Below are 26256 nucleotides of genomic sequence, written 5' to 3'. Positions count from 1 at the left end.
GCATACTGGCACCTTCCTGAAATTTCAGACCTTAGAAGGTAGAGAAAGGAAGTTTAAGGTCACCTTCGGCTACAAGAGGCTTAGGCTAGCTGGGCTACATGCCTCAGAGGGAAAAGATCCAGAACCCCCAGTTTAATGACAAAAGGGGATTTAAAGGCTGTCCACAGAGGGAACAATCAATGGGGCTCAGGTTCTAGTTCACCCCAGTAGGCATCAAGATAAAAATATAGAGACAGCACCAGGTGACTGTCTTGAGATTTCTGGCCACTGAGAAGATCGTGTAGTTTATTTAGTAATAAAGACATCGGAAATTAAGGAAAGGAGAAGAGATGATGATTAACTCTGGGAACTTAGAGTGGTGAGGGAGCCACCGTGTATGTACTAGTGACTCAGGCAGCATGTGATGCATACGAAGTGTTCAGTCTCGAGACGGTGTGGTAACTCTGAAGCCACCAAGATCCAGTGTCTGGGAACAGTCTGTCAAGAGCTAAGAGGTGCTAACACTTGCACAGGCAGAGGAAATCTGGAATGTTTAGGGATAAAAAGGAGGGCATCATTTTGGCTAAGCTGGGGCTCGTGTTCAACTGTGGGCAACAGCTGGGTCAGCAGGGAGATACTTTAGGCCCTTTCTTCATAGTAAGACCTAGGGGAGAGGTTCTCTATATTCCTCATGGCCTGTTCTCCCCTTCCCCAATCTATCTCCTAGGAAAGTGAATCTGGACACTCCGTAGTGCCAGCAACGAGGTTTTGACTTTTTGAGTGGGGTCAAGAGCAAGATGTTGGGGTTTTTAAAAACTCCCTTCACAAGGACTACTCTGCAGAGGTAATTTATTGACCAGTTACTGAGTCATAGTACCTAGATGCTCTCTGAGACACAGATGTCCCTGGGGAGTCCTATCTACTCAGGTCTGGGTTTGGAGGCTATAAGCTTTGGTAGCCACACCAGGAGACGATTCTACCAGTACTCCTGGACATAAGCCTACATGGCCTTGGAAACTTGACTACGTCCATTCTTGCATCTTCACGTATTTAACTCTGGCGGGGTAGGAAAAGTGATTTTAAGATGCCGGGAAAGAGAGGCAACAGAGTGGTTTTGGGCAAGGGGAACCTCAAATTTGAGGATAGCAAAATGGCTTCAGACGTCATTGAAGGTCTTCCCGTGGGCACTGGCTAACATCTGGAACAGAAAACGCTGCTGCTGCTGCTGCTGCCCCTTCTCAACAGAGAGCACAGAGCCAAGACAAACGGGTGTTCAGGAAAGAGGGAGTCATTTGGTCTTCAGAGCAGGAAACCTCAGAGGAAACAAGAAGCTGAGTAAGATATACGGATAGAGCGACAGTCCTGGGAGAGGCTTTGGCCATGGTGGTGAGGAGATGGGTGTCAGTGGATGTGATGTCCCTCCTCTCTCTCCTCCTAGTGTTCTGGCCAGGAACCTTCCTCCATTACATAGTCTTGGGATCCCAGAGAAGTGAAGTTTCCATAGGTGTGGGATCCAGGCAATCCTTCTTCATCTCAGAGTCCTGGAATCTCAGAGAAGTAAAGTTTCTGTAGGGTAACCCAGGCAGGTTCTGGAGTTCAGGGTCTCAGCAGAAGGCGTGTTCCTGGCCACTTGAGCCACAGGAAGGGAACCAGGCGCCGGCTGAAGGTGGTCGTGAAGGTATAGATGAGTTCCTGGGTCTCCGCATTGGTGAATGTCACAGTGCCCCCTTCATAATCCAGGGCGATACCCACTCTCCGGGGCCGCAGCAGTGGGAAGAGCTGGGCCTCTGGGTTCGTGTTGGCCCAGATGCCTGATGGAGAGAGGCGAAGGGCCCACACACCATCCTCTGGCCGCAAGGAGAGGTCCCCTTTCCTCTTCACAGTGTCTTTGGCCACTCCCACCATGCAGCTTTCCTGAACTTCCTCCTCCTCCTCTTCTTCCTCCTCTTCCTCTTCTCCCAGTGATTCATCTTCCTCATCTGTTTCCCAGTCTTCATATCCGTCCCCATAGCCAACCTCCTCATCTTCTTCTTCCTCTTCCCCTTCTTCTTCCTCCTCCCCATCCTCTTCATCCTCTGACCAGCCTTCTCTCTCTAACTCTACTTCCCAGTATACCTTTCCCCAGGTAAAGCCCTTAGTGCCCAACACTCCTGGCTCACAGTCAAACTGCTGGGGGAGCAGGCAGTCACTCTGGTACTGGCTGGTATAGGTCACGCACTTCCAGTCCTCTGAAAGCTGAAGGTATCCACTGGCCGACAGTGGGTCCAGGGTGACGCTTACTATGGGACAAGGGAGGAAGTAACAGTGTCAGTGGTGGGGCTGAGAAGGGGTGACTAGTCTCCATAGCATCAGTACTGCCTCACTGTGCAGTTCAAAGAGCACTGCTTATAGCCTGGTCTCTGTGAACCATGTCCCTGAGGTACATGGTACACACAGCATAGGTCTGGGCAGGATGATCTCTGGCTTGGGGCTGCTACTGCTGTTTGCTCTCAAAGAAGGACCTTACGGTGTGTGACCTGTGACCTCAAAGGCTCAGCAATACTGCAGACTACACAGGAGACAGGTGTGAAATAATGTCAGGGGGTGGGGCCACCTGTGGGCAATTCCAGTGATGATTCCACAGGGTAAAATGGGAACGACCTTCTGTTCACTCACCCGTCTTGTACTCCAAGTCTCTAAGCAGCTTGCCTATGGAGGGGAAAAAAAAAAAAAAAAAAAGAAATGACTTGCAGACCCAGCAAACTCATTTCTTACTTGGTATTAGTTCTGGGACAAGGCTCTACTGGAGATCTCAAGGAAAAAAAAGATTCAGAAGCCAGAGCTCCTTGGAAGGCTGAGATTGGAAAATATGGGGGGCAAAAGCCAGGAAACCTCCCAGTGTGGCGGACTGACCTCCGATCTGGTGCTTTTCCCCAATGCTTACCCTGGAACTGCCTCAGGCCTCGCTGCAGAGAAAGAAGTTTATCTGAGAATTCTCCTGCCTTTCTTTTAACCATGTGAGGGATGGCTTTCCCAATCCAGAACTTCTTCCGTGGGTACCTGAAAGATCGACAGACACAACCACCTGTCACTTGGCTCTTCTTGCTTTTACGCCAGTGTTTGTGACAATTACAAGATGAGCAGGGAAGATCTGATTATCCTTAATCAAGGACAGGAAAACTGGCAAAGACACGACGTGAACCAGGACATAAGACTGAGAGCAGATTTCACAAGCGAGCGGTCTGTCCGCCAAGCCAGGCTTTTACTCTCTTGCTGTGCTCAGGTGAAGACCGTGAGCCCAGCTGGACTTCGGAGATCGTGTTGGGAGACAGCAATCTCTAATCCTCAAAGACTGCCCTCTTTCTTAAAAGCCATGGGATGAAACAAGAGCTGCTGTGGCATTGGCACCCTACACTGCCACTGTTTACGTGGACCACAGCCATGAAGTGGGAGGAGAAGGAGAATGAAGAACAACAAATGAAACTCTTACTTGTTGGCGAAGTCCTTGGTGTCCTGCAAGGGAAGAAAACACAGGCACCAAAGTGAATTAAGTAAAACTGCATGTACACATTCAGTACCATGTAACAGGCAGGCACACAATGTGTCTACACAGTCAGTACCATATAAGAGGCAGGTACATACTGCATCTACAGTCAGTACCATATAAAAGGCAGGCACACACTGAGTCTACACAGTCAGTACCATATAAGAGGCAGGTACATACTGTGTTTACAGTCAATACCATGTAACAGGCAGGCACACACTGAGTCTACACAGTTAGTACTATATAAGAGGCAGGCACACACAGTGTCTACAGTTAGTACCATATAAGAGGCAGGCACAAACTGAGTCTACACAGTTAGTACTATATAAGAGGCAGGCACACACAGTGTCTACAGTTAGTGTCTACAGTCAATACCATGTAACAGAGGCACACAAAAGCAAACAAAGCACTCATAGTTCCCCTCCCCTAGAAAACTAAGAGTCTAGTGGGGCATTAAATAAAACAAACAAACAAACAAACAAACGGGCTGGAGAGATGGCTCAGTGGTTAGGAGCACTGGCTGCTCTTCTGGAGGACCCAGGTTTGATTACAGGCACCCACATGGCAGCTCATCTATAATTCCAGTTCCAGGAAATCCAATGCTTTCTTCTGGCTTCCACAGGCACCAGCATGCAAGTGGTGCTATGTACATACATACATTCAGGTAGAAACACCCATACATATAAAATAAACAACATAAAATAAGGTCAGAAATGGCCAGAGGTGACAAGTGACCTGGCCTCTCCAAGGAGACACTTAAGCTCAGGTTTGAAGAATGAGAAAGCCCTAGCTTAGAGATAAGGCAGGGCCAGCTCTCACCAGATAGGATGTGGTAATGGTGAATTTTACTCCACTCACAGTGGAATGAAAAGCAAGTATCCCCAGCACCCACCCCCACTACCCACTTGTAAACATTTGTGTGTGCACATGAGTGGTATACCACAATGTATGCAAAGATCAAAGGACAACTTCTCCCTGTCTTTATAATACTAAACTCCCTAAGCTCTGGCCTGACATGTAGTCAAAAAATTAGTATTTCGGGCTGGAGAGATGGCTCGGCAGTTAAGAGCACTGTCTGCTCTTCCGGAGGTCATGAGTTCAAATCCCAGCAACCACATGGTGGCTCACAACCATCCGTAATGAGATCTGATGCCCTCTTATAGGATGTCTGAAGACAGCTACACTGTACTTACATACAATAAATAAAAAAACCTTTGGGCTGGAGTGAGAGGGAGAAGGGAAGGGGTCGGGGAGGGGGTAGAAATTAGTATTTACCACATCCCCTACAACCAAGTCTGGTCACATGACTAAATTACAATGGGATGCAGGAAGGGGAAAAAAAATCCAAGACTTCTCAGTCTTGGCCTTAAAAAAAAAAAAAATGCTTTCTAGTTGCTTTCTTCTCATTGGCTGAAGATTGAACAGAGTGATGAGCCAGACTCAAATCTCATGGCCAAGAACAATATTCCCAAGACTAGATAGCCAGCTAGAAATAAGCCAGCTCCTGGATGACCTCAAGGATCTCTAGATCCTCACCTCTGAACTCTCACCTCTGAACTCTCACCTCTGAACTGCTGGAAAGCAGAAAGGACTTCTGCTCTAGATGCACAATTGAGCAGCAACTAGCTGAAACCCAGTCACTTGGCCGCTCCTTGGCGGATGGTGGCAGGAGGTAATAGGAAACAGGGGAGGTCATCCTGGAGGTCACCGTGGACCAGGGATTTGGAGATGGCAGTGGGGGGCACGAGAGAACCTAAGCATCCCATGACTGTTTTGGAGCCAAGGATCACTGAGGAAAAGCCTCTTGTGCAGGAGAAAGATGCTGTCTGCATGAGGGAAAGGCATGTGCCAAGAACACAGCGCACAGTGGCATCTTGTGAAAGGATTTTCTGGTGAGTCTGAAACCTCCACAGTTCTGTGTTGACTGATTTGGTCTTCTTTTCACTCATTCCGCAAACCTTTGCTAAGTGATTCCTTGTGCTAGGCAGGCACTGATCTAGAAGCTAGAGGTAGCAATAAAAAAAGAAAAATCCCTACCTGTGTAGAGCAGGCATCCTAGCAGAGGAAAGCAGACAAGAGAGTAAAAAATCAACATGAAAATGATTACTAATACCACACCATGTTAGTAAGTGGCGGGTGTGCTACAGAAATCAGTAGGGTAAAGGGGGTTGGGGCAGGGAGCAGGGTGGCTTCTCAGAGAGGTACAATTTAGAAAGCAAACACAAGTCATCAAACTGTGGCTGTTAAGGACTCCTTCAGCAGTTGAGAGCACAGACTGTTCTTCTGGAGGTCATGAGTTCAAATCTCAGCAACCACATGGTGGCTTACAACCATCCGTAATGAGATCTTATGCCCTCTTATGGGGTGTCTGAAGCTACAGTGTACTTACATATAATAAATAAGGTTCAGGAGCTTTGCTCCAGGGAAACCTGAATACAGACAAAATCTGCTAACGTCAGCATTCTGTGTAGTGTTTTTTTTTTTTTTTAAGATTTATTTATTTATTATATATGAATACACTGTAGCTGTCTTCAGACACCAGAAGAGGGCATCAGATCTCATTACAGATGGTTGTGAGCCACCGTGTGGTTGCTGGGATTTGAACTCAGGACCTCTGGAAGTGCAGTCAGTGCTCTTAACCACTGAGCCATCTCTCCAGCCCCCCTGTGTAGTGGTTTTAAGCAGATTTTCTCTCTTCAGGACTCCTCATCACAGCAGCTATGGGGGCAGAGCCCTCAGGTACAGACTGGGGCCTCTGCATAGTAGCTATTCCCAGGGTACATCAGGGGACAGACATACTGGTGACAAACCTCAGCACTCTCAGCTGCACCACTCACAACTCACATTCACACATGGAAGGGCTGTTGGAAAAATCTGATGCTCTCCTTGAAGCAGAAGAAAGAAACGGGGCGAGGGAGAGGAGACACATGACCCAGAGTCTGAGCAAAAAAATCTAGAGAAGAGGCAATGCCTGGGAGAAGATACCAGCTTTGAGTTGGACCTCGTTCCTAATCTGCCCCAGGGTCTGGGCCAGCCAGTCCTCTTATTGGTCTGGAACCCTATTCCCTAGAGACCTTTGCATCTCCTCTGACGGAAGAAAGGTTCATTTCTGACGTCAAACCAGGGGGGTCAGAGGAAACCAGCAGATGGCCCTTCTCCTGGTTTATATGGAGGGAAGGTCTAGCCCTCCCCTTTTTTTGGTGGAATGCTAAGGGTGGTGATTCCTCTGGAAAGTACAGGGAAGAAGCTTGTCAGTCCATCCAAACAGCTCTGCTCTTGCTTTGTGTCCTGAAACACCCCTCAGTCACTGTTCTGCAGGTTGACACTCTATGGTCCAGAGGAAACCTCCCATCTATCTTCTTCACTTGCCCTCCCTCCTCTTCACTGCACCTTGGATCCTGACAGCCACAGCTCGGACCATCTCCAGAACCATATAAGGCACCTATGGAATAGGTGCCTGCCTTAGTCAAGCATGGGGGTGTGCATCTATAACCCCAGCACTCAGAAGGCTGAGACAGGACTGTCTTTAATTTGAGGACAGACGGTATGACATAGTAAGACTGTCTCAAAAAAACAGCAAATATCTGCCTTGTTACAAAGAGGGCTCAACAGAGGTCTCATGCTGAGGAAGGGCGGCAACAAAGACCTTCGGTTCTGCGGCACTTTAAGCATTTCTAGATACTTTTTGTAGAGAGTGATTATTTTATATTTAAACTCATGTGGACTCTGGAGTAAACAAGGAGGGTAAAACTCACTTACCCATATTTTACACTGTAAAACTGAGAGCCTAGGAGGAGTAACTTCTTCAAAGGCCACATAAAAGTGGTAGGCCCCGTCTCCCACCTGAGCCCATAGACCCTCACCTGCATTAGCTCTGCAGCTGGCTGTCGTGCCTTGCCCTCCAGCTCGGAGATGACCAGAGTCAACCGGTCAAGCTCACTGACGCCCCGTGTCTTGAACTTCTCCCTGCCCTCGGTGAGTAGCTGCTCCAGGGTGGCCAGCTGGTCTAGCAGGTGCTGCTCCCGCTTCTTTAGAAACTGGTGGCCCTGCTTAAATTCCGCCACAATGTATTGCCTCTGTTCCTGCAGCTTCGTCTGTAAAGGTAGGGGACAGGGTGCTTGTGTGTGATACCTCTAGGAACTGGTGCCCGCTCAATCCCCTGATGACTCCTGCTTGTGAATCCTAGTCCTTCAGTAGGAGGAGTCACTGGGATGCTCCTGCTCCTGCTCCACCCTCTTCTCCTTGAGACTTGTCAATCAGTCCAGTCCCTTCACTGTTCTCAAAGCCATCTCTGCCTGACTGCTCTGTCACCATCTATTCTAGGTGACCAGTATGTCTTGGGACAATGAAAGATAGCCTGTGTATCCCACTAATGACATGCCACCCTTCTCGATAATACGTGTTGTCTCTTTCAGGGATCTCTGTTTGCAGGATAAAGTTCAAACTCAATCAGCCCCCCTTAGGCACCCCCATTACTCTGTGTAACCTATTAAGTGTACCCTATCCCTCCAAGTGGGACTCCACCCTGCTTCCTTGGTGAGGCTGGAATGTGAAGACTCAGGGATCACATCCTGTCCTGTAGGTTGGAACTGCCTGAGTCCTCAATCCCCCTAGGTAAGTGAGGGTGTCCATGTAAACCAGGATCTAGAGGTATTTTGTGGACTTGTGCTCTCTCTAGCTTTGTCTTTCACAGCCTGGCTACACACTGATAGGCCTGACCTAAGAATCCCTCCACTGCCCATTTTCCCAACACACACACTCCCCAGAACTGGACCTCCCTTATCAGCCATCTCCCCTGACCTATCTAATCAAGAGTACACAATACACTGCCAATCTTTACTGCACATAGTGGGCCTGAGTCTTACTAGGCAGCCTCAATCAGAGCCTGCTCAGAGCTGCTCAGGCCTTTTCTCGTCCCTTTCTTCTTAGTCTCTACCCTGAAGCCAGTACCCCCTCCCCAATACGCCCTGCTGCCCTCTACATGGGAAATCACACCTTCCCTCACTTTTAGAGAGCACAAAATCAGGTTCCCCAGTCCCCTCACAGAATAGCCACAGCTGCCAGACAGTGATGCCTATCACATGAGAAATCAGGCCCAAAGTCTGAGACACATAGCAGGCCCACATGGACAGCCTGCGTTTGCAAGGGACACAGCAGGCCAACCTACCCTATCCTTGGTTAATCCCCCGTTGGCCTAAAGCCAACCTAACAACCATACTTTCAAAGTTCTCCTAGAAACATTTCCCATGTGCCAGGCCCCTCCCTTCAAACACGTAGCTTGGCTCTGATTTCCACGTACCATTGCAGCCAGAATATCAGCTTCTCCCTTGGCCTGAAAGCCCTGAATTTTGTCTCTGTCTCTCCTCAGGGTGTTCAAGTGGTTCAGAATTTTCTCCTAAGGAAAGATAAGCAGTGGAGAGAGAGATGAGTGTCCTGAGCTGTGGTAAGAGGGACATCAGACATAACTCTCCTCCCTCTCAGGCCCTGAGAGGACTTACTCTGTGAGGCAGGGCAGCCTTCTCCACCAGGACTGCAGTGTGGGGACGGTGCTCCCGGGACTCACGGCACATCACGCACAACAGTTTACCATCATCTTCACAGTAGTAGTGTAGCTTTTCCTGGTGCCGCTCACACAACTTCATGTCCTGTGGCTCTCGGGCCAGCTCTCCTGGCTGCCTGCCATTGTCCACCTTCAGCCGTTCAATGTTCTCTACCAGACTTGCTAGCTGCCACACGGGCCGGATGTTCTCCTTCTTAAAGGGCTTCTTGCAGAGCGGGCAGACTGGGCGGTTCCCCGATATGGGGCGGATATCACTTGTGCAGCTGCGGCAGAAGACGTGGCCACAGTCGATGGTCACTGGGTCCCGCAGGTAATCCAGGCAGATAGAACAGGTCACCTCCTCCTCCAGGCTCCTCAAGGGGGCTGACACTGCCATTGCACCCTTAGCTTGGGAGTCTCTGATCCCTGGTAGGATCTTTCTTCCTCAGAGACTAGACCTGAAATCAAGAGTAAACTCAGCAAAAGGAGAAGAATGGTACCCCTGTGAATTGTTCAAGCTAAAATCACAAGGGAAGCCAGGAGGGGAAGATTCCTCTGTGGCTGCCCTGGGCTATGCGGGTATGGCCATTCTAGGGACACAGAAGCTCACCAAAGAAAAGCTGTTCCTATCAACCTTTGCAGCTCGGGCCTTCTTCCTGCCCGTGACAACAGAAAGCTTACTTGAGTACTCTGAGTCTCAGTTTATCCATCCATAAAATGGAGAAAGAGAGACGCCGACAGGGGCTTGCTTCTAAACAGGTTACATAAGAGAATTCTGTTGGAAACACTAGGCATAGACCTGGTTTCTGGGAGGAGATCCAGGAAAGAACCCAGAGCCCTGGATCCTCAGCCACTGGATGAGATCTAAGAGCTGAAACTGAAAGCGGTATCAAGAATGCAGGGTCCTGCCCCACCTTATGGCACACAATGCCCACACTGGACGGGGAGGTGGCTCTGCTATGGACTCGAGGAAGGTAACCATGTAGCGTTTTGCAATGCTGGAACAGTACACTATCACTGACATTTACCATGGGAGTCCATCAATGGAGCTCAGTGGACTCTGTTAATGGTGACGGTAAATACACAGACATAAAACTGCAGCCTATAAAGCCCAAGGAAAAGAAATACAATGCTGATTCCTTAAAAGATCTAATGTGGAAATATATAAAAGTGCTTTGCAGGTGAGGAATTATGCTTCTGAGACTATGTACCAAAAGACCCTTGGTTTAGACATGTGTGACTTTTCAAAAGATGTAATGAATAATAAAAAAAAAAAGTATATACCAACTTGGAATGAAATTGAACTGGCAAATGAAGAAGTATCAAGTCCCGGGAATGTTGGAAGAAGTGTTAAGGGTGTCTGATCTAATCTCTCGGTTTGCTCTTAAGGAAAATGTCCGACCCAGTGTTCTCGATTTAACACATTGCTGAGTTTGAAAACAGGAAAGGAAACGAAACTGTGGGGTGCCTGTGGGCCAGAAGCTGTGGGTTGCAGAATGGCTTGGAAGTTTAAAAGCCAGGCCAGCTTTTTGTTGTTTTTGTTTCCATGCTGGAGAGAAGCAAGGAGTTTTAAGGACAGAACTTATAATTCCCTAGGATAAAGTTCAGCTACTATTCCTCTTTCTCATAAAATATGACGCCTTTGCCACTAGGCACCCACATTAAACCAGCTCATGCTGGATCTGGTGGGTCTTTAGATTTAAGTTGAATAAAAATTACTATGTACACATACAGTATATTATTGTCAACTCTGCAGGGCTTACAGAAGATCACTGGCTAATATGTGGAGCAGAGTTAACGAAATTAGATACTAAGTCATAGCTCAAAGAGCTCCTGACTAGTATGGTTTAGAATTAAGAGATCTTCAGGGAACAAAGGGAGTGGGGAGAAAATATAACCCTTCTGCAACTGCCAGTATAACAATACAAACATCCATCAACAGAAATCAAAGCCATTAGGTGAAAGGCTTGGAGTAGTCCCCACAATGCCACAGTGGATTATTTCCTAATGTGCCTTGATGAAGGAGAGATCCAGTGGTCACCTTAACCAAGTAACCAAGCCAGCCAATCTGGCACAGGATTCCTGAGGGGGAACCTTATGAGTTAAGCACCATCACCGGAGGTTAGAGAGATGGCTCAGCAGTTAAAAGAGTACTCACTGCTCTTCCAGAGGACCCAGGTTTGTATTTCTAGCACCCATTCAGCAGCCCACAACTGGTTATATATATAACTCCAGCTCTAGAGGACGGGATGACCTCTTCCGGCCTCTTCAGACACAAAGCACACAGACGACATGCAAGCATTTAAAATACGGCCCTCCCCCGAAAGAAGCAAAGTTAAAAAAAAACAAAAACTATCACCTATGAAGTTTATTTGTCAAAAAATGTTTGACCTGATTGAACTTGATAAAAACTTTAGATTTAACTTCCAGTTTATAGAGAACATAGGCAATTTAAAACACAGACACACACACACACAGACACACACACTATATATATATGTATATATATATATATATACGTATATATATATATATATATATATATGTATATATATATATAAAGTTATCACAGAGAATGTGTTAATAGCACCAAGTTAAACCACACAGTGAGGAAATAATCAGATTCAGAATTTGGGGCACCCATAGTCACAGACCAATTGGTCTTTCAAAAACCCCAGGGTAGGGATAGCGTGATAGCCTGGGGATCAAGGCATCTGCCAAGCCTGACGACTTGAGTTAGATGACTATAACTCACGTGGTAGGAGAGAACCAATTCCTGGCAAGTTGCATGTACACACACACACACACAGACACACAGAGAGAGAGAGAGAGAGAGAGAGAGAGAGAGAGCGAGAGAGAGCGAGAGAGAGCGAGAGAGAGCGAGAGCGAGAGAGAGAGAGAGAGAGAGAGAGAGAGAGAGAGCGCGCACAAGAACAGTAAAATTACAAAAAAATTCACAGTGATAAGCAGGAACAAAAAGATAAAATCTATCCTGATTCTGGCTTTTAAAAGGTAGTTATAATAACACTTCAGGGACTATCAAGAACAATTTAAATGGAGACATTCTTTTTTTATTTTTTTTTTTTGTTTTTTTGTTTTTGTTTTTGTTTTTTTTCCAGACAGGGTTTCTTTGTGTAGCCCTGGCTGATCTGGAACTCACTCTGTAGACCAGGGTAGCCTCGAACTCTCGAACTCAGAAATCCGCCTGCCTCTGCCTCCCAAGTGCTGGGATTAAAGGCGTGCGCCACCACCGCCCAGCAAATGGAGACATTCTTAATGGCACACACTGAGACTACATGAAAACCCCTGCTTTTCAGCAGCAGATGCTACTATTCTTAGAGTTTCAAAACTATGATTTACATTCAAATGGTTTCACAAAACTGTACAAAAAAAGAGAAAAATTTGGGGAAACAAAGGTTATGGTTTTCTTTTCTGTTACACTAAAAGGGTCTGTAACCACCCAAACTGTTGAAACCGGAGTATTTAAAACCTTGTCTAACACGTGTACTGAAATAATGAGTGGGTTTAGAAAAACCAAAGCCTAACTGTACAGAGTCTTTTGTTTCTGAGTCACCATAACTTGACAGTCCAACCCCACTGCCTGGCTGCCAAGACTCACCTTGAACATGTTATTTGTAAGACCAGAGGTATAAACTCAAAAGCTTGAACAATTCAGGCTTTGTCAAAGTTCAGGCTCTAGAATCCAATAACCAGGTGAATTCACACTCAGGATACTCTTCTGAGGAAACTGAGGATTGATTCTGTTAACCATGATGATAAAGGACACAGGGCCAGGAAACAGTCCAGGTGCCCAAACTTCCAATCACCCCACTCTTCTCTCCCCAGCACACTGTAAAATGGGCCTGAAACCAGGTAAACTGAGCAGAGGTGACAACAAGAAAGGGGAGTGTATTCTTCAGATTTGGTTGAAAACATTCTAGTCTTCACTAAGAGATACTAGGATGTGGGTTAGAGAGATGGCTCAGTGGTTAAGAGCACTAGCTGTTCTTCCAGAGGTCCCGAGTTCAATTCCCAGCAGCCACATGGTGGCTCACAACCTTCTGTAATTGGGATCCGGTGCTCTCTTTTGGTGTGTCTGAAAACAGCTACAGTGTATTCATATAGATAAAATAAATAACTCTTTAAGAAAGAGAGCGATAACAGGAAGCATTCCAGTTAGATAGCGCTTTTTGCTTTCCATGGATGGAAGGAACTCAAGCTTGTGTGTGGAATTAGGAAGAAAAATGCTGGGGGACGGTGGGGTGGGGGGTGACGGAGAGAGAGGAGACAGAGAGGGCAAAGCAATCCACACCATTATCCCAAACCTATTCTGTCAGGCCTTCCACAAAACTAGTGTTTTGTTTGATGAGGCAGAGCCAAGACTAAGCAGTTCAGGCTGGTCTTGAACATTCTAACCTCCTGCCTTTGCCTCCTGAGTACTGGGATCACAGGTGTGTACCTCTGCTGGATTCTAAAAAGTACATTCCCTGTACCACGATCTCCTATCTTCTTACACACCTGACCCTTGTTCTCTCCAATCATCTCCACAAGTTCCTAAAGGATAAAACCATTATCCTCCTTGGCTCAGGCACAGCCATGAAGTCATCAGAAGTGATCAGTCCAGGTCTTGTTTCTTACTGGCATTCTAACAGAATCTAGAGTCACCTGAAAGATGGAACCTCAATTGGAGAACTGCCTCAATAAAACACGGGCATCTCTGTGAGGCACTGTCTTAATTGTTTGTTGATGCGGGTGTTAGTATTCTGTCTAAACTCCACCTCCACAGTTACCTGGCAGCAGCCAGGTATGCTCCTCCCCACAGTTACCTGGCAACAACTGGGTAAGCCTGCCCATTATAAAAGGGACTACCTGCCCCCTCCTCTCTCTCTTGCTCCCCTTACTACCTCGCCTGCAGGTTCCCTCTGTCCCCTCGCCCCTCCCCCTTCCCTTCCCCCTCTCTCCATGTGGTCATGGCCTGACTCCTCTGCTCTCTGTCCTCTACCCCTCCTCACCCCTCTCTCTCTCTCTGCCTCTACTACTCTCCTGGCTCCCCTCCCTATGTCCTGGATAAACTCTATTCTATGCTATACCGTTGGGTGGCTGGTCCCTCAGGGGGAAGAGATGCCTTGGCATGGGCCTGCTGAGACATGCCTTTCCATCACTGGTCCCCTTCCATCTTTTCAGCGGGAGGGCGCCACCCACCATGGGCAGTACCATCACTAGGCAGGCAGTCTTGGGCTGTGCAGCTGAGCTAGTAAATTATGTTCCTTTAAATTCTTGCATTCCTGCACTGACTTCTCTCAGTGCTGGGCTGCGACCTGGAAATGTAAGCTAAAGTAAGTTTCTTGCTCTTCAAGTTCTTTCTGGTCAGAAAGTTTTATTACAGCAGCAGAAAAGCCAATTGGAGCAGCTCACCACCACTCCCTTCACTCAGATGAGTGTTCTGAACAGACAGGAAATGACTGCATATTAATTATGTTGTGCCTTAAGTCACACACCCGGGAGGCAGCAGATTTCAGGCCCTCGGGTAAGCCAGAAACCAGCTACAATTCCACAGGAGCAGGGAGCTCTGCCGTATCCTGCCACTCAGAATTGGGGATACTTACTATCCTTTGCTGAGTCTCCCTTTATCCTGAAACCACCTCTCCCTTAGAAAGCTGAGGTTCTCATAAACACCTAACCTACAACAAACTGGTTGGGGGCGGGGTGACACTGCCATTTCTGGCAACACAGTGGTTTCTGGGCATGATTCTTGGCTGTGAGAATCACCGTGAGCTGCAAACGCTCTGAAGTGTCATGAAGGTCCACACCTCTGAGGCAGACACCTACGCTAATGCTCTCACCTGTGTATCCAAGCTCTGGCCCTGCACTTTAAAAAAAAAAAATAGGTATTTTATTTATTTACATTTCAGATGCCTTTCCCCATTTCCCTTCCCTAAAAACCCCCTACCCCATCCCCCCTCCTCTTTTTTGCTTTTATGCCATTTTAATTACATGAAAGTATTAAGGTCAGTTCTAGGTTGAGGAACTAGCAATACAATAGACGCAAATAGTCAAGGAACAAGGCTCGACAATTAAACACAGTCAAAGAACAAGCAATGAGCTGCTTGGCAGGAATCTGACTTTGGCCAAGGACAAGGAGTTGGGCTTCAGGCAGGAATCTGACATTAGGCTAGAACAAAGAAGTAATTTCAGGCAGGAATCTAAATTTTAGGCTAGAACAAGGAAGTAGGCTTCAGACATGAAAATGACTTTGGGCTATAGCAGGGAAGTTGGCTCAGATATTTGGGTCATCCTGATAAGCCCCTAGAAACAGTGATCACAGCTACAATTTTTGCTCTAGGTGCTAAATTCTTTCCTGTGGCTTCTGCTCTATATCTAGTATTTCACTCCCCACTTCCTTAAACTCCTAAACCCACAGAGGGATTCTAGAAGACAATGAATCCCCAAATATGAACTCTAACACCCCAAGAAGCAAGCAGATTTACAGCCTGAACCTCAGGGCACGTCCCTGGCCTCCCAACAGGAGCCCCTTCTTTCAGCCATCCCAGAATACTTAGCTTAAGGCTCTGTGTCCTGTGAGACCTCCACCTAACTGCCCACAGGGTACAGGTTAAGGCCTATTTCTCATCTAAAATCAGTAGTCTTCCAGAAATAAACTTCAGCCAGCGATCACTAACAAACCTGGAGAGAGTCTTCTAACAAACCTTCAGGCCAAAACACAGGTGATCGAGCTATATGAACCACAGAAATGGCTACACCCCTCCTCGCTACCAAGGATGGTATTCTCAATATTGTAGCCCTAATTATGGCTTTGGCTGAGTATGGCTGTCGTAGGAATCCTGGTGACTGTGGTCCCACACACACAGCTTAAGCATTATGGATTCTAGCCAAGTGTGGTGGCACACATCTGTAATCCCAGCACTTGGGAGGCTTAGGCAAGAGGACTGGCACACATTCAAGGTTAACCTGGGTTACACAGCAAGACCTGTCTCAAAACAGTAACAAAAATAATGACTCCCTACACTCCCCCTTTTCTCCCCTGACCTTGTACCGTTTTCTCTGGCCCAGCTTAGTCAGATAAAGAATTCTGAGTTTCATCCTAACAGTCCTGGGAAACCACTGAGGGTTTAAGCATGATTTATTGAGGGTCTACTACGTTTCAGGTTAACTGAGGTTAAAGAGAGAACAAAAGAACATTCCTTGAAATTTAAAACTGACATCTGTCTAGTGACTGCAGCACTAAGATCCAACATCAGGAACTATAAGCCTGGAAGGGCTTCTCTTCAACTTTTCTCCTCTGTTGGCGCTGCACCAGATACTTCAGCTATCCTCTTTCTTGTCCCTCAAACATACTCAGCCTAGAATAAAGTGCCAATGCGATTACTGGTTAAAACTCCAGGAATGGCTTAATGGCACCCCGGGAATAAAGTCAAGACTCTTTCCCTTCCCTGCCCTCTCCCCAACCCCCGGAGCCTCCAGCTGTTAATCCAGGTCTAGTCCTATCTCCCAGCTCATTTCCTGTCACTCCTACCTTCAACTCTGCCTCAAACCAAACCCCGCTCACTACCATCCGTTTGCACTATGACTCCTTTTCCTGCCGGAGTTCTCGGCTGAACACTATCCCCTCTGACAACTCCCGACCATGGGAGAGCAGACAGTGTGTCTCCATCATCCGGTCAAGAGTATACAGGGTTCATCCCACGTTAAGTTCAGGAACTAGGTGAAAAGAGGGCTGTGGTGGAATTTACTTATTATAATGGTGATGATCTCCCCCCCTTTTCCCCCCTTCACCTTTCTTTAGCTTTAGACCTAGGTATGCATCTATAAACAGTGTGTAGAGCCCCCCTCCCCTGCCACCGGCACACCCTGATATTTTTTTTCATTTCGAAGCATGGGATCACAATGTGAAATTTTCCTTTTTTTTTTTTTTTTTAAAGTAACATGTCGGTGATTTTTTTTTTCTAACATGCAATGAGTTTCACTCACGTGACTATGCTTGTTTTGCTCATGTCACTGCTGCTCTGTGACTGTAATTATTTACTGTTCCTACCTCTGATGGCCATCTGGGTTAAGCTTAGACATGACAAACACAGCCCCTGTGACCCTACGTACACATACAGGCACATGGACTCTCGATTTTACTAGAATGAGCCGAGCTGTTTCCAAAGCAGCTGCAGTAATGTACATTCCCACCAACCAGGTCCACAGACTCACTACCAGCTTTACGAACTTAGCCAAATTGGAGAAAAGAAAACGGAATCTCATCATGTGCGCATAATGCAAAAAGAGGCAAAGCAAACAGCAGGAGAGCAAACCAATCACTGAGCAAGGTATTCAAAGATGGGGAAGATACTGTGCTTTTTGACTCTCTAGCAAATGTGGTTTACCCACTGGTGATCGGAGGCGCCTACGACCTTCATTCTTTTTTTTTTTTTTCCGTGTGGTAACTTTCTCTTTGGTTTGTTTTTGGGGAGTCCATGCTTATGGCGGAGTTCTCCCTCAGTTCCAGGGTGAAGCAAAAGTATCAATCTTAGGTATATTAATAACCCATATCTTTTGGTCCAGGGAAAAAACACAAGTCCATTGCAATCAGTCACAAAGTGACATAGCAGGGAAAGAGGAGAAATTCTTTTGGTTCCTTGGGAACTTTTTTTTTCTTTTTTCTTTTTTTTTTGTTCTTTCGAGACAGGGTTTCTCTGTGTAGCCCTGGCTGTCCTGGAATTCACTCTGTAGACCAGGCTGGCCTCAAACTCAGAAATCTGCCTGTCTCTGCCTCCTAAGTGCTGGGATTAAAGGTGTGCGCCACCACTGCCTGACCCTTGGGAACTTTAAAGAGGTGAAGTCACTTGTTTTGTAGCTCCTGGTGCAATCATCCCGCTAAGCAGATGGTTAATCTCTTGAGAATAAACCAACTAGAGGAGATGAAGGGGGGAAAAAGCATATTTTGTCAGCACTTTTTCAAATCTTATGCCCAAAGCTAGCCCCACCCTTAAACCTGTCAGTTCTATGAGCCAATAAACCTTCTTTCTGCTCCACCAGCTTGGACCTGTCTGTCACCTGTTTTTTTGTCCTTTTTTTTTTTTTTTTTTTTTTAGAGGGGAGGGGGACCAAACTGATACCAAGATGAAGTTACTGGGCTGAAATACACAATTGACGGAAAAAAAAAAATCCATCAGTCAACCGACTGAGACAGGTCTTGCAACACAAGCAGACAGACAGAGGACAACCTTTAAACACCGTAGACCTTTAGCCTGCTCTGGGACATCACAACTCCTGTGACTCCTCATACTCTGAGTAGGGAACACAAGCTTCATCTTCTACTATCCTCTGCAGTCAATCAAAGCCTGCACCAAAGAGCCCTAGCGAGCCACCTAGGATTTTCACACAGCCTCGGCTACCCTGTTGTTCAGCACGAGGCTAGAGTCTTGATTTTCCCGAGCTTCTGTATTATCGTAAAGAAATAAAGGTGTGAGTTACAAAGCCATTCACAAGACCGAAAGTAAGGTTCAGCAGATATACCAGCATATTTAATGTGCAGTATAAAGCCATTGCTATTATTATTATTATTTCTTTTTTTGGTTTTTCAAGACAGGATTTCTCTGTGTAGCCCTGGCTGTCCTGGAACTCACTCTGTAGACCAGGCTGGCCTCAGACTCAGAAATCCACCTTCCTCTGCCTCCCAAGTGCTGGGATTAAAGGCATGCGCCACCACTGCACCACTGCCCGGCTATTATTAGCTATTATTAACACCACACAAAGCAGAATAAAGATGACTGAAATAGTTGAAGCAGAAAGGAGAGTGGAGGTGTGTGGGGAGGGGTGTAACGCTTATTTCTGACAAACTGGCTATCAGGTAAGAAAGGACCAGTTCATCAGATGTAGTGGGGATTTGCTGTTGTAGAACAAGGTATCACCTATTCTAGGCTAGCCTCAAACTTGCTATGTAATCAAGGCTGACTTAAGACTCTTATTCTTCTTTCTCTATCTCCTGAGTGAGGGATTACAAGTGGGTACCAGAATACCGACCTAAACCAGTGTTCCTGAAACCACAAATGGCAGCTTCCACATGCTTAACAACAGGTTGTATTCTTATTCTGTCTGTATAGAAAGGGGGCAGAGTAAACCTACCCCATGGACATCTCAGCCCAGGCTACTGTACCAAGTATGGCTTGTGAAAGGGGAGACCTTAGGGGCTGGGTATGGTACAGCAGCATGCAACTTTAATCCCAGCTTTGGGGGAGGGGGGAATGTGAGGGGCAGAGGAAAGTGAATGTCTGAGTTCAAGGCCAGCTTGGTCTACTAAGTGTTCTAGGTCAGACAGGGATCGAGTGAGACTCTGTCTCAAAAATAAGTAAATACCCACAAATGGAGCCAGGGAACTCAACATCTATCCATGAAGTAAGGAAATTCTAACTATTCATATAGTGGGTGGAGGCATCTCAGCAAGCTAATAGGGAATTTCTGTTTTTCATCAAAGTTGAGACATCTATGACACTCTATCTCTATATGTAATCAGTGACATATATCATTTAACTGGTGAAATACTCTTCCGTGTGCAACATAAGCTAAGGATATATAAAGAAACTGAAGCATCACATATTTGATGAGAGGTGGTGTATTAGGATTCCCTAGAGTCAACAGAAAGACACACACACACACACACACACACACACACACACACAATTTAATGGAATGACTTACAGGCTGCAGTCCCGCTAATCCAACAACGTGCTTGCTGTGAACGGAAAGTCCAAGAATCTAGTCGTTGATTAATCCCACAAGGCTGGGTGTCCTTATATAAACTTCCAGCAGAAGGTATGGCTCACATTAAAGGTATGTTTTCCCGCCTCAAGATCCAAAGGTCTGTGTCTTCCAGACTTAAAACCTGGATCAAAGTTGTGTGCGCCTTCTATCTCAAAGGTATGCACTACAAGTAGATTAACCCTCTTCAAAACAGAAAAATCTCTCACAGGTATGCCCTCCATTTCAGGATGGTAGTTCATTCCAGATATAGTCAGGCTGCCACCCAAGAATAGTCACCACAGGTGGCCTTTCTCCTACAGAGCTCTGAAGGGAATTAACCTTTCTAATGTGGGTCTCACTGTTATTTTCTTGCTTCAAAACACAAAAGGCAGGGCATTCAGCCCCAAATCCTGATCGACCTTGCCTAGTACTCCATAGTTAAGAATGTAGGAAGAGACTTCCGGTTTGGGCCCGAGCATAGAGTAGGTCGCAGGCGGCAGCTCCGTACTCAACCCCAGAAAACCGAGAGAAACAGGGACTCCCAGGAGCTTGAACTCACGCAGCATCCCAGGCAAAAATGAATCACCCGTGATGCCTGCCATTAGAAGTTCTAATCCAGATGGGCCAGAAGTCAGGATCCTCACCCTTACCCTCACCCCCTACCTTTTCCCAGCTGCACAAGGTTCCCTGAAGCTTGGCAACTGCAAGATCCTGCTTGGAAACTGCAGATAGACTCAAAGCAGTGTACCATATCATCTGAAGAATAGCAAGGAGACCATAACTCAAGCAGTGTACCATATCTTCTGAAGAATAGCAGGTTGCAGTCCTCCTCGCCCCCACGAATAACTAGGGCCTGCCAGTCGGGTCAAGTGGCACCCAGACGTGGGGCTCGAGGAACGGACCCCTCTGGACGGACCCTCATTGAGAGGATGTGCGCAGGACATCAAGATTAAGCGAGACAGAGATCAAAACCCGCGACCTGTCATCCACGGAACCAGGTTGATGCTGCCATCAAGAAGACGGTTGAAGTTCATTACCATCAGCCGAAAATTGAAGAGGATCCAGAAGTGACTCTGCAGGAGACTGACACAGCTGCCAGCTCCCCTGCCTCCCCCCTACGGTCGACCGCTAGACTTCCACGCCCTCCAGAAGGGTTCCTGGTATGCCTGGCTTTGCCCCCGTTTCTCTCAATAGAGAGCTTGGCCTCTTGATCACCACAACAAAAATTGGCTTTTTCCTAAACCAAGGCCGCCCTTGATATGGCCGCTAACATTGGGGAGCCTTCCTTTATGACAATATTACACCCCAAACTGACAAATGGTTGGTAAATTGAACATTTACAAGGGACTAGGATGGCTGTGAGTTAGCCCAATGACGGGATTATTGTAGGTCCACTTCCCAGGGGCCCACCCAATGCAGCCGAAAAGGAGTGCGTGGTGCTGGGAGTGGGTGCAGCCTAAATGGCCTAAGACAGGGCCCTCACCCTCCTTTCACCCACATCGGAGTCCCTTGACGTTGCCCATCGTGACAGCCTAAAACCTTCGACCATCGATGTGACTCGTCTCACATCAGTGTTTTGGGGTTGTGAACTTGTCTAAGACCCCCCATAATTAGACATCCAAATTCAAAATTCACATAGTTGGGATTGATCATAAGATGCCTTCTCTAACTAAACAGAGAAGGGGGAGATGCCAGAAGCCAGGACCCTCGCCCTTACCCTCACCCCCCACCTTTCCCCACCTGCACAATGTCCTCTGAAGCTTGGCAACTGCAAGATCCTGCTTAGCAACTGCAGATAGACTCAAAGCAGTGTACCATATCATCTTAAGAATAGCAGGGAGACCATAACTCAAGCAGTGTACCATATCTTCTGAAGAACAGCAGGTAGATCATAATTCAAGGCAGTGTACCGTATAGACCATGACATGTTTCAAGGCACGGGCCAAGAAGATTTTGTACTTTTCCACCATCTGGCCCCTCTTACCCCCTCCCCTTGTGAAACATGCTATAAAAAAGCATTTCATGTTCAAAAATAAATAAATTATTTATAAAAAAAATAAAATAAAATAAAATAAAAAAAAAGAATGTAGGAAGAGAGGCCCTTCATGTGACATACCCCTCCCTTGTCCTTGTACATTCTCTTCTCTCAGACGCAGCTTGGCCTTGAATAAAACTGTCCCCCTTTCCCACCCTGCTCCATTCCAGTTAGTTCTGTCTTTCTATGATAACACTCTCACACTGCTGTATAATTGATTTTCTTTTTTGGTGTGGCGGATGGGTATTCTCACCTACTCAGAATGAGGAAACAAGAGTCATACACTTCAGTGATCTTTTTATCTCCAGCAGCTGGCCCAAATCAGGGAACTGCGCTTATAAAACGCCACTCCCAGATTTGGAGCCCCACTGGCATCTCTGTTCCTAATTTTCACAACACCCTTAGATCTCAGCTTCATAAATCTGCTTCAGTGGTAAGATCTGAGTATTAGATGTTTGCGCGCACACACACACACAAATGGATTTCCTCTCCTCCCCCCACTCAGGGAAGGTCAGTGTTCTAATATCCCATTTCCATCAATCTGGCCAAATTCTATTTCATCCTAAAGGCCACTCTTAAGCTAAGCTAAGCTTTTGTTTGCTACAATGTCTCCCTGTGTTTTCCACTGTGATCCTGGGAGCATTAAGTACCCCCAGAAGCCATCACTTAAAAGGTTCTACCTGGGCTGGGCAGTGGTGGTGTATGCTTTTAATCCCAGCACTTGGGAGGCAGAGGCAGGAAGATTTCTGAGTTCGAGACCAGTCTGGTCTATAGAGTGAGTTCCAGGACAGCCAGGACTATACAGAGAAACCCTGTCTCAAAAAACAAACAAACAAAAAAGGTTCTACCTGAGGTTTGCAGAATTTTGCAGTAATAGACCCCATCTCAATCTTGCTTATCTTTTGTAGCAAGTAACAAGTCATCCACCACCTTTGCACTTCAGTTTTTGGTTTTTGTTTTGTTTTTTCCTTTTTCTAAGACAGAGTCTCACCATGTATCTTTGGCTAGCCTGCCACTCACTACGTAGATCAGAGAAGACTCAAACCCACAGAGATCTGCCTGCCTCTCTGCCTTTCAGGTGCTAAGAATACAGGCAATCACCATTTCAGCTGGCCAGACTGTCTCCTTACCTCCTCCTCAAGTCTTTAATTTTGTGTGTAGAGGTGTTTTCTGTATATGTATGTGCACCACAGGCACACAGTGTCTGCAGAGTTCAGAGGAAGGTGTTAGATATCCTGGAACTGGAGTTATAGATGGTTACGAGCCATGTGGATACTGAGAACTGAACCTAAGTCCTCTGAAAAAGCAAGAAATCCTGGAGCCAACTCTCCAGACCCATATTTTCTTATCTCTTGAGAAAGGAAATTGTTTGGTCAAGTTGCCTGAAGTTTCAAAGGTCATGTATATACAGGTGTTTGACTGCTCAAAAGGCATCATTAAAAGAGGAGAGACATGGAGGCAATCAGCTTTCAATACTCAAAGCTGGAATGATATCAGCAACAAGACAAAAGCCCTATTGGACTGTAATCCAATCTTGCAAGTATCAATACCTGCAAGTCCACACTGATATAAATATACGGATTTACAAATTAACAAAGTGGACACATTTCCCATAGAGAATAATTTAAAATCTGTAACTCTCTAGTTCCTTAGATGAAAAAAATTACCTTCCAAGTAATACTGTATGCAAAGGGAAAAAATTGCAATGTAAAATTGGGCACTGTAGAAAATCCACATACAATCAGCTGGGTGAGCAGGTCAGTACCATCCTAAATCTTGACAGCTTCAAGTCCTTACTGAGGTGTGCTGAATATGGCAACCTAACTCTTATCCTTTTAACACACAAACCCAATCTTAAGAGGTGTCTCTCAGAGTATGAACCACCAAAGAACATCCACAGGTTGGACCTAGGCCTCCTGGTTCATTTGTAGCAGATGTGTAGCTTGACCATCATGTGGGTCCTGAACAACTAGATCTGGGACTATCCCAAAAGCTGATGCCTGTCTGTGCGATATGTTCTAGCTGGGCTGCCATCTCTGGCCTCAGTGGGAGAGGAAGCACCTCTCAAAGACTTGAAGTGGCAGGGAGTTGGAGGGGATACCCAGAAGGATCCCCTACCTGCTCAGAGGAGAAGGGGGAGGGGGAAAGGATTGTGGGAAGGGGTGACAGGGAGGGAGGGGGAGAGTGAACAGGATATAAAGTGAATTAAAAAAAAAAAGAGTAAGACATACAATAGAAGGGTACCATACAAACACATGTCCAGGTGTTTATATCATAATATGCCTCAAAGGTCCACACGAGAAAGGCTTGTTCCTTGCACTGGCACTACTGAAAAACAGCACATAGTTTGCAAGGTGGGACTCTTTAGGAGATAGCATCATAGAAGGGGGCTGTGGGAAGCTGATGTATCCCATCTCCATTCTTCCTGGCTATGACATGAGTGGTTTTGTTCCTCTGTGCACTGCTATGTGCTTGCTGCCTCACCACAGGCCCAGATCAACAGGTACCAAATGGATCATGTGTTGTAACTTCTAAGCCTGTGAGCTAAAATAAACCTTTCTCTTCTTGTGTTAATTATCTGAGGCTCTTCTTGTGTTAATTATCTGAGGTGTCCATTACATAAGTATCTCTGAAAATTCTGCGATCAAATCTAAAAACCTATGCATTGCAGTTACCTGGATGAGAATATGGGAGGGATAAGAATTTGGGTGAAAAGGAAAAGGTGGATAAACATGGGGTGTGGCCAATTATAATGTGTAAGACGTTAACGAATGTGAAATCAGTTTGGAGTTATACAGAAAATTAAGTGTATTAAAAATTGCAACTACGGGCAGATGCCTGCAATCTCTGTAATCCAAGCACCCAAGAGGCAGGAGGCTAACCTGGGCTGCCATGGTTAGTTTCAGACCATTTTGGATACATGGAGGCACCCTGTCCTTGTCATCGTCATTAAATTTAAAAGTTGCAATTTTAGAGACATTAATGAAAGCTTGCTTTTAGAAAATGTGTTTTTTGTTTGTTTTAACTTGGGAGGAATACTCTAGGCATCACGAATCCATCTCACTAACAAGGGGTTCAGGCATGCATGAACGCATGTCATTCTTCCCTTCTTTGAAGCACGCACAAATGGTTGTGTTGTCAAAAATCTGGAATGTACTGGGAATTTTTAAGTGTCTCCTCCCATTCACTTCCCAAAGCTAAATTTATACAATTTTTTCTTTTCTTTTTTTTTGGGGGGGGGGAGGGGGCAAAGGGGATGATCGAGACAGGCCCGGCTATCGTACAATTCATTGAGTCTGTAGACCAGACTGGCCTTTGCTTCCCAAGCACTGGGCGTAAAGGCGTGCGCCACCACCGCCAGGTTTATACACTTTCTTTTCCTAAGCTAATTAGGCAGTAAATCATCAGAGATAACGCACAGCTCCTGGTACAACTTGCTAAGCCAGTTTACTCTGACGATAAATAAGTAATAAATAAACAGATGCATAAATATAAGACCTGCCTCTGGTCAAGCAGGGCTCCAAGCTGCCAGGTGGAACGTCATCCGGGTCCCGCTCACTTCTGGCTCTGGAGACTAGAAGAGACTGAAGTTAAGTCTGGGTTGGACCTGAAGAGGAAGAAACGCAGCGAGCTCAGAGCGAGAGGCCCAGAGGCGAGCTGAGGACGCGGCGCTCACGCGAGCTCGCCGTCCCGCGCGCCCGGGCCTGGTTAGCCCTGCCTAGGGCCCGCGGCCGCCTTCGCTGTCCCCACCCGGGTTGTACGGCGGCTGCTCCCCCGCTTCTCACCAGTGCAGACAGCACTCACCCGCGCCCCGCTCCGGGCCCGGTCACTCCTCTCTGCGGAGCTGCTCCGGGGGTAGCTCCTCAGCAAGAAGCCGGCAACACAGCCTCCCCGCCCAGCAGACTCCCGGCGCTCCGTGCCCTCCGCCGAGATTTCTCTGGGACCAGCCCTGGGATTGGCTCTTGATGAACTCCATCCTCCAATGGGAACGTCAGACTGCTTGACGTCACTGATCACTGGGCAAATCCCCAGGCCGCGGCCAAAGAGGTGAAGCGGCCGGGCCCGAGAAAAGGAAAGTGAAATCGGAAGCGGCCAGTGCGTCACGGTTGTCTTCCAGCTGCTGAGGTCGAGCGAGGCCTCTTGTGGGTTAGGGTACAGGAGCTCCCTAGCTTTCGAGACCCCATTTCTGACTCCCTGACTCCTGGGGTGTCTGCAAGGGCTGGTTTAGATGGGGTTTCCTCCTCAGGGCCTGCCTGTAACTAAGACCAGACCAGACTTCAGTCTATCAAGTATTTCCAGGATCCATTGCAAATATTACCATTTTCGAAGCTCCTGGCTAGGATGAGGCATTTTTGATAAATAGCCTTCCTTACACAAGGCAGGTTCTGTTCCTGCTGTACAGAACACACACACACACACACACACACACACTAC

At 46.7% G+C, this 26256-nt stretch overlaps 2 protein-coding genes and 1 non-coding gene across 6 annotated transcripts in view; 2 read left to right on the top strand and 1 right to left on the bottom strand.

Moving 5' to 3' along the window:
- LOC114637200 (E3 ubiquitin-protein ligase TRIM39) overlaps positions 1-26256 on the top strand; it is a 158775-nt gene that overhangs the window by 7932 nt on the left and 124587 nt on the right. The window lies entirely within an intron of this gene.
- Positions 248-25744, bottom strand: Trim26 (tripartite motif containing 26). 4 transcript variants are annotated; one of them, XM_028785414.1, is made up of 10 exons: positions 25627-25744; positions 25325-25396; positions 9001-9499; positions 8802-8897; positions 7366-7596; positions 5540-5557; positions 3449-3471; positions 2903-3018; positions 2635-2667; positions 248-2258 (listed from the first exon to the last, which is right to left on the bottom strand). In XM_028785414.1, exons 3-10 carry the CDS (start codon positions 9436-9438, stop codon positions 1576-1578), a joined length of 1638 nt encoding a protein of 545 aa, XP_028641247.1. In that variant the 5' UTR covers positions 9439-9499; positions 25325-25396; positions 25627-25744; the 3' UTR covers positions 248-1575. The 4 variants fall into 4 exon arrangements, with proteins under 4 accessions (XP_028641247.1, XP_028641248.1, XP_028641250.1 ...); XM_028785415.1 differs by having other exon boundaries at positions 25325-25429; positions 25627-25717; XM_028785417.1 differs by lacking the exon at positions 5540-5557.
- On the top strand, positions 19102-19233 carry LOC114637265. The gene has a single exon (XR_003713740.1). It is a non-coding gene; the product is annotated as a small nucleolar RNA SNORA51 (small nucleolar RNA).

The sequence above is a fragment of the Grammomys surdaster genome, unplaced genomic scaffold (assembly GCF_004785775.1).
Source record: "Grammomys surdaster isolate TR1022 unplaced genomic scaffold, NIH_TR_1.0 125231, whole genome shotgun sequence".
Lineage (NCBI taxonomy): Eukaryota > Metazoa > Chordata > Mammalia > Rodentia > Muridae > Grammomys > Grammomys surdaster.
Note: the sequence above shows the minus strand (reverse complement) of the source record. Positions and strands in the feature narration are given on the sequence as shown.

Bases quoted from the DNA above. Each gene is read 5' to 3' on its own strand.
- Trim26 (XM_028785414.1), bottom strand. From the start codon at position 9,438: ATGGCAGTGTCAGCCCCCTTGAGGAGCCTGGAGGAGGAGGTGACCTGT. The intron at 3,019-3,448 runs GTAAGAGTTTCA...TCGATCTTTCAG, and splicing joins ACCAAGGACTTCGCCAACAA to GTACCCACGGAAGAAGTTCT. The intron at 2,668-2,902 runs GTAAGCATTGGG...TCCCCTCCATAG, and splicing joins AGGCCTGAGGCAGTTCCAGG to GCAAGCTGCTTAGAGACTTG.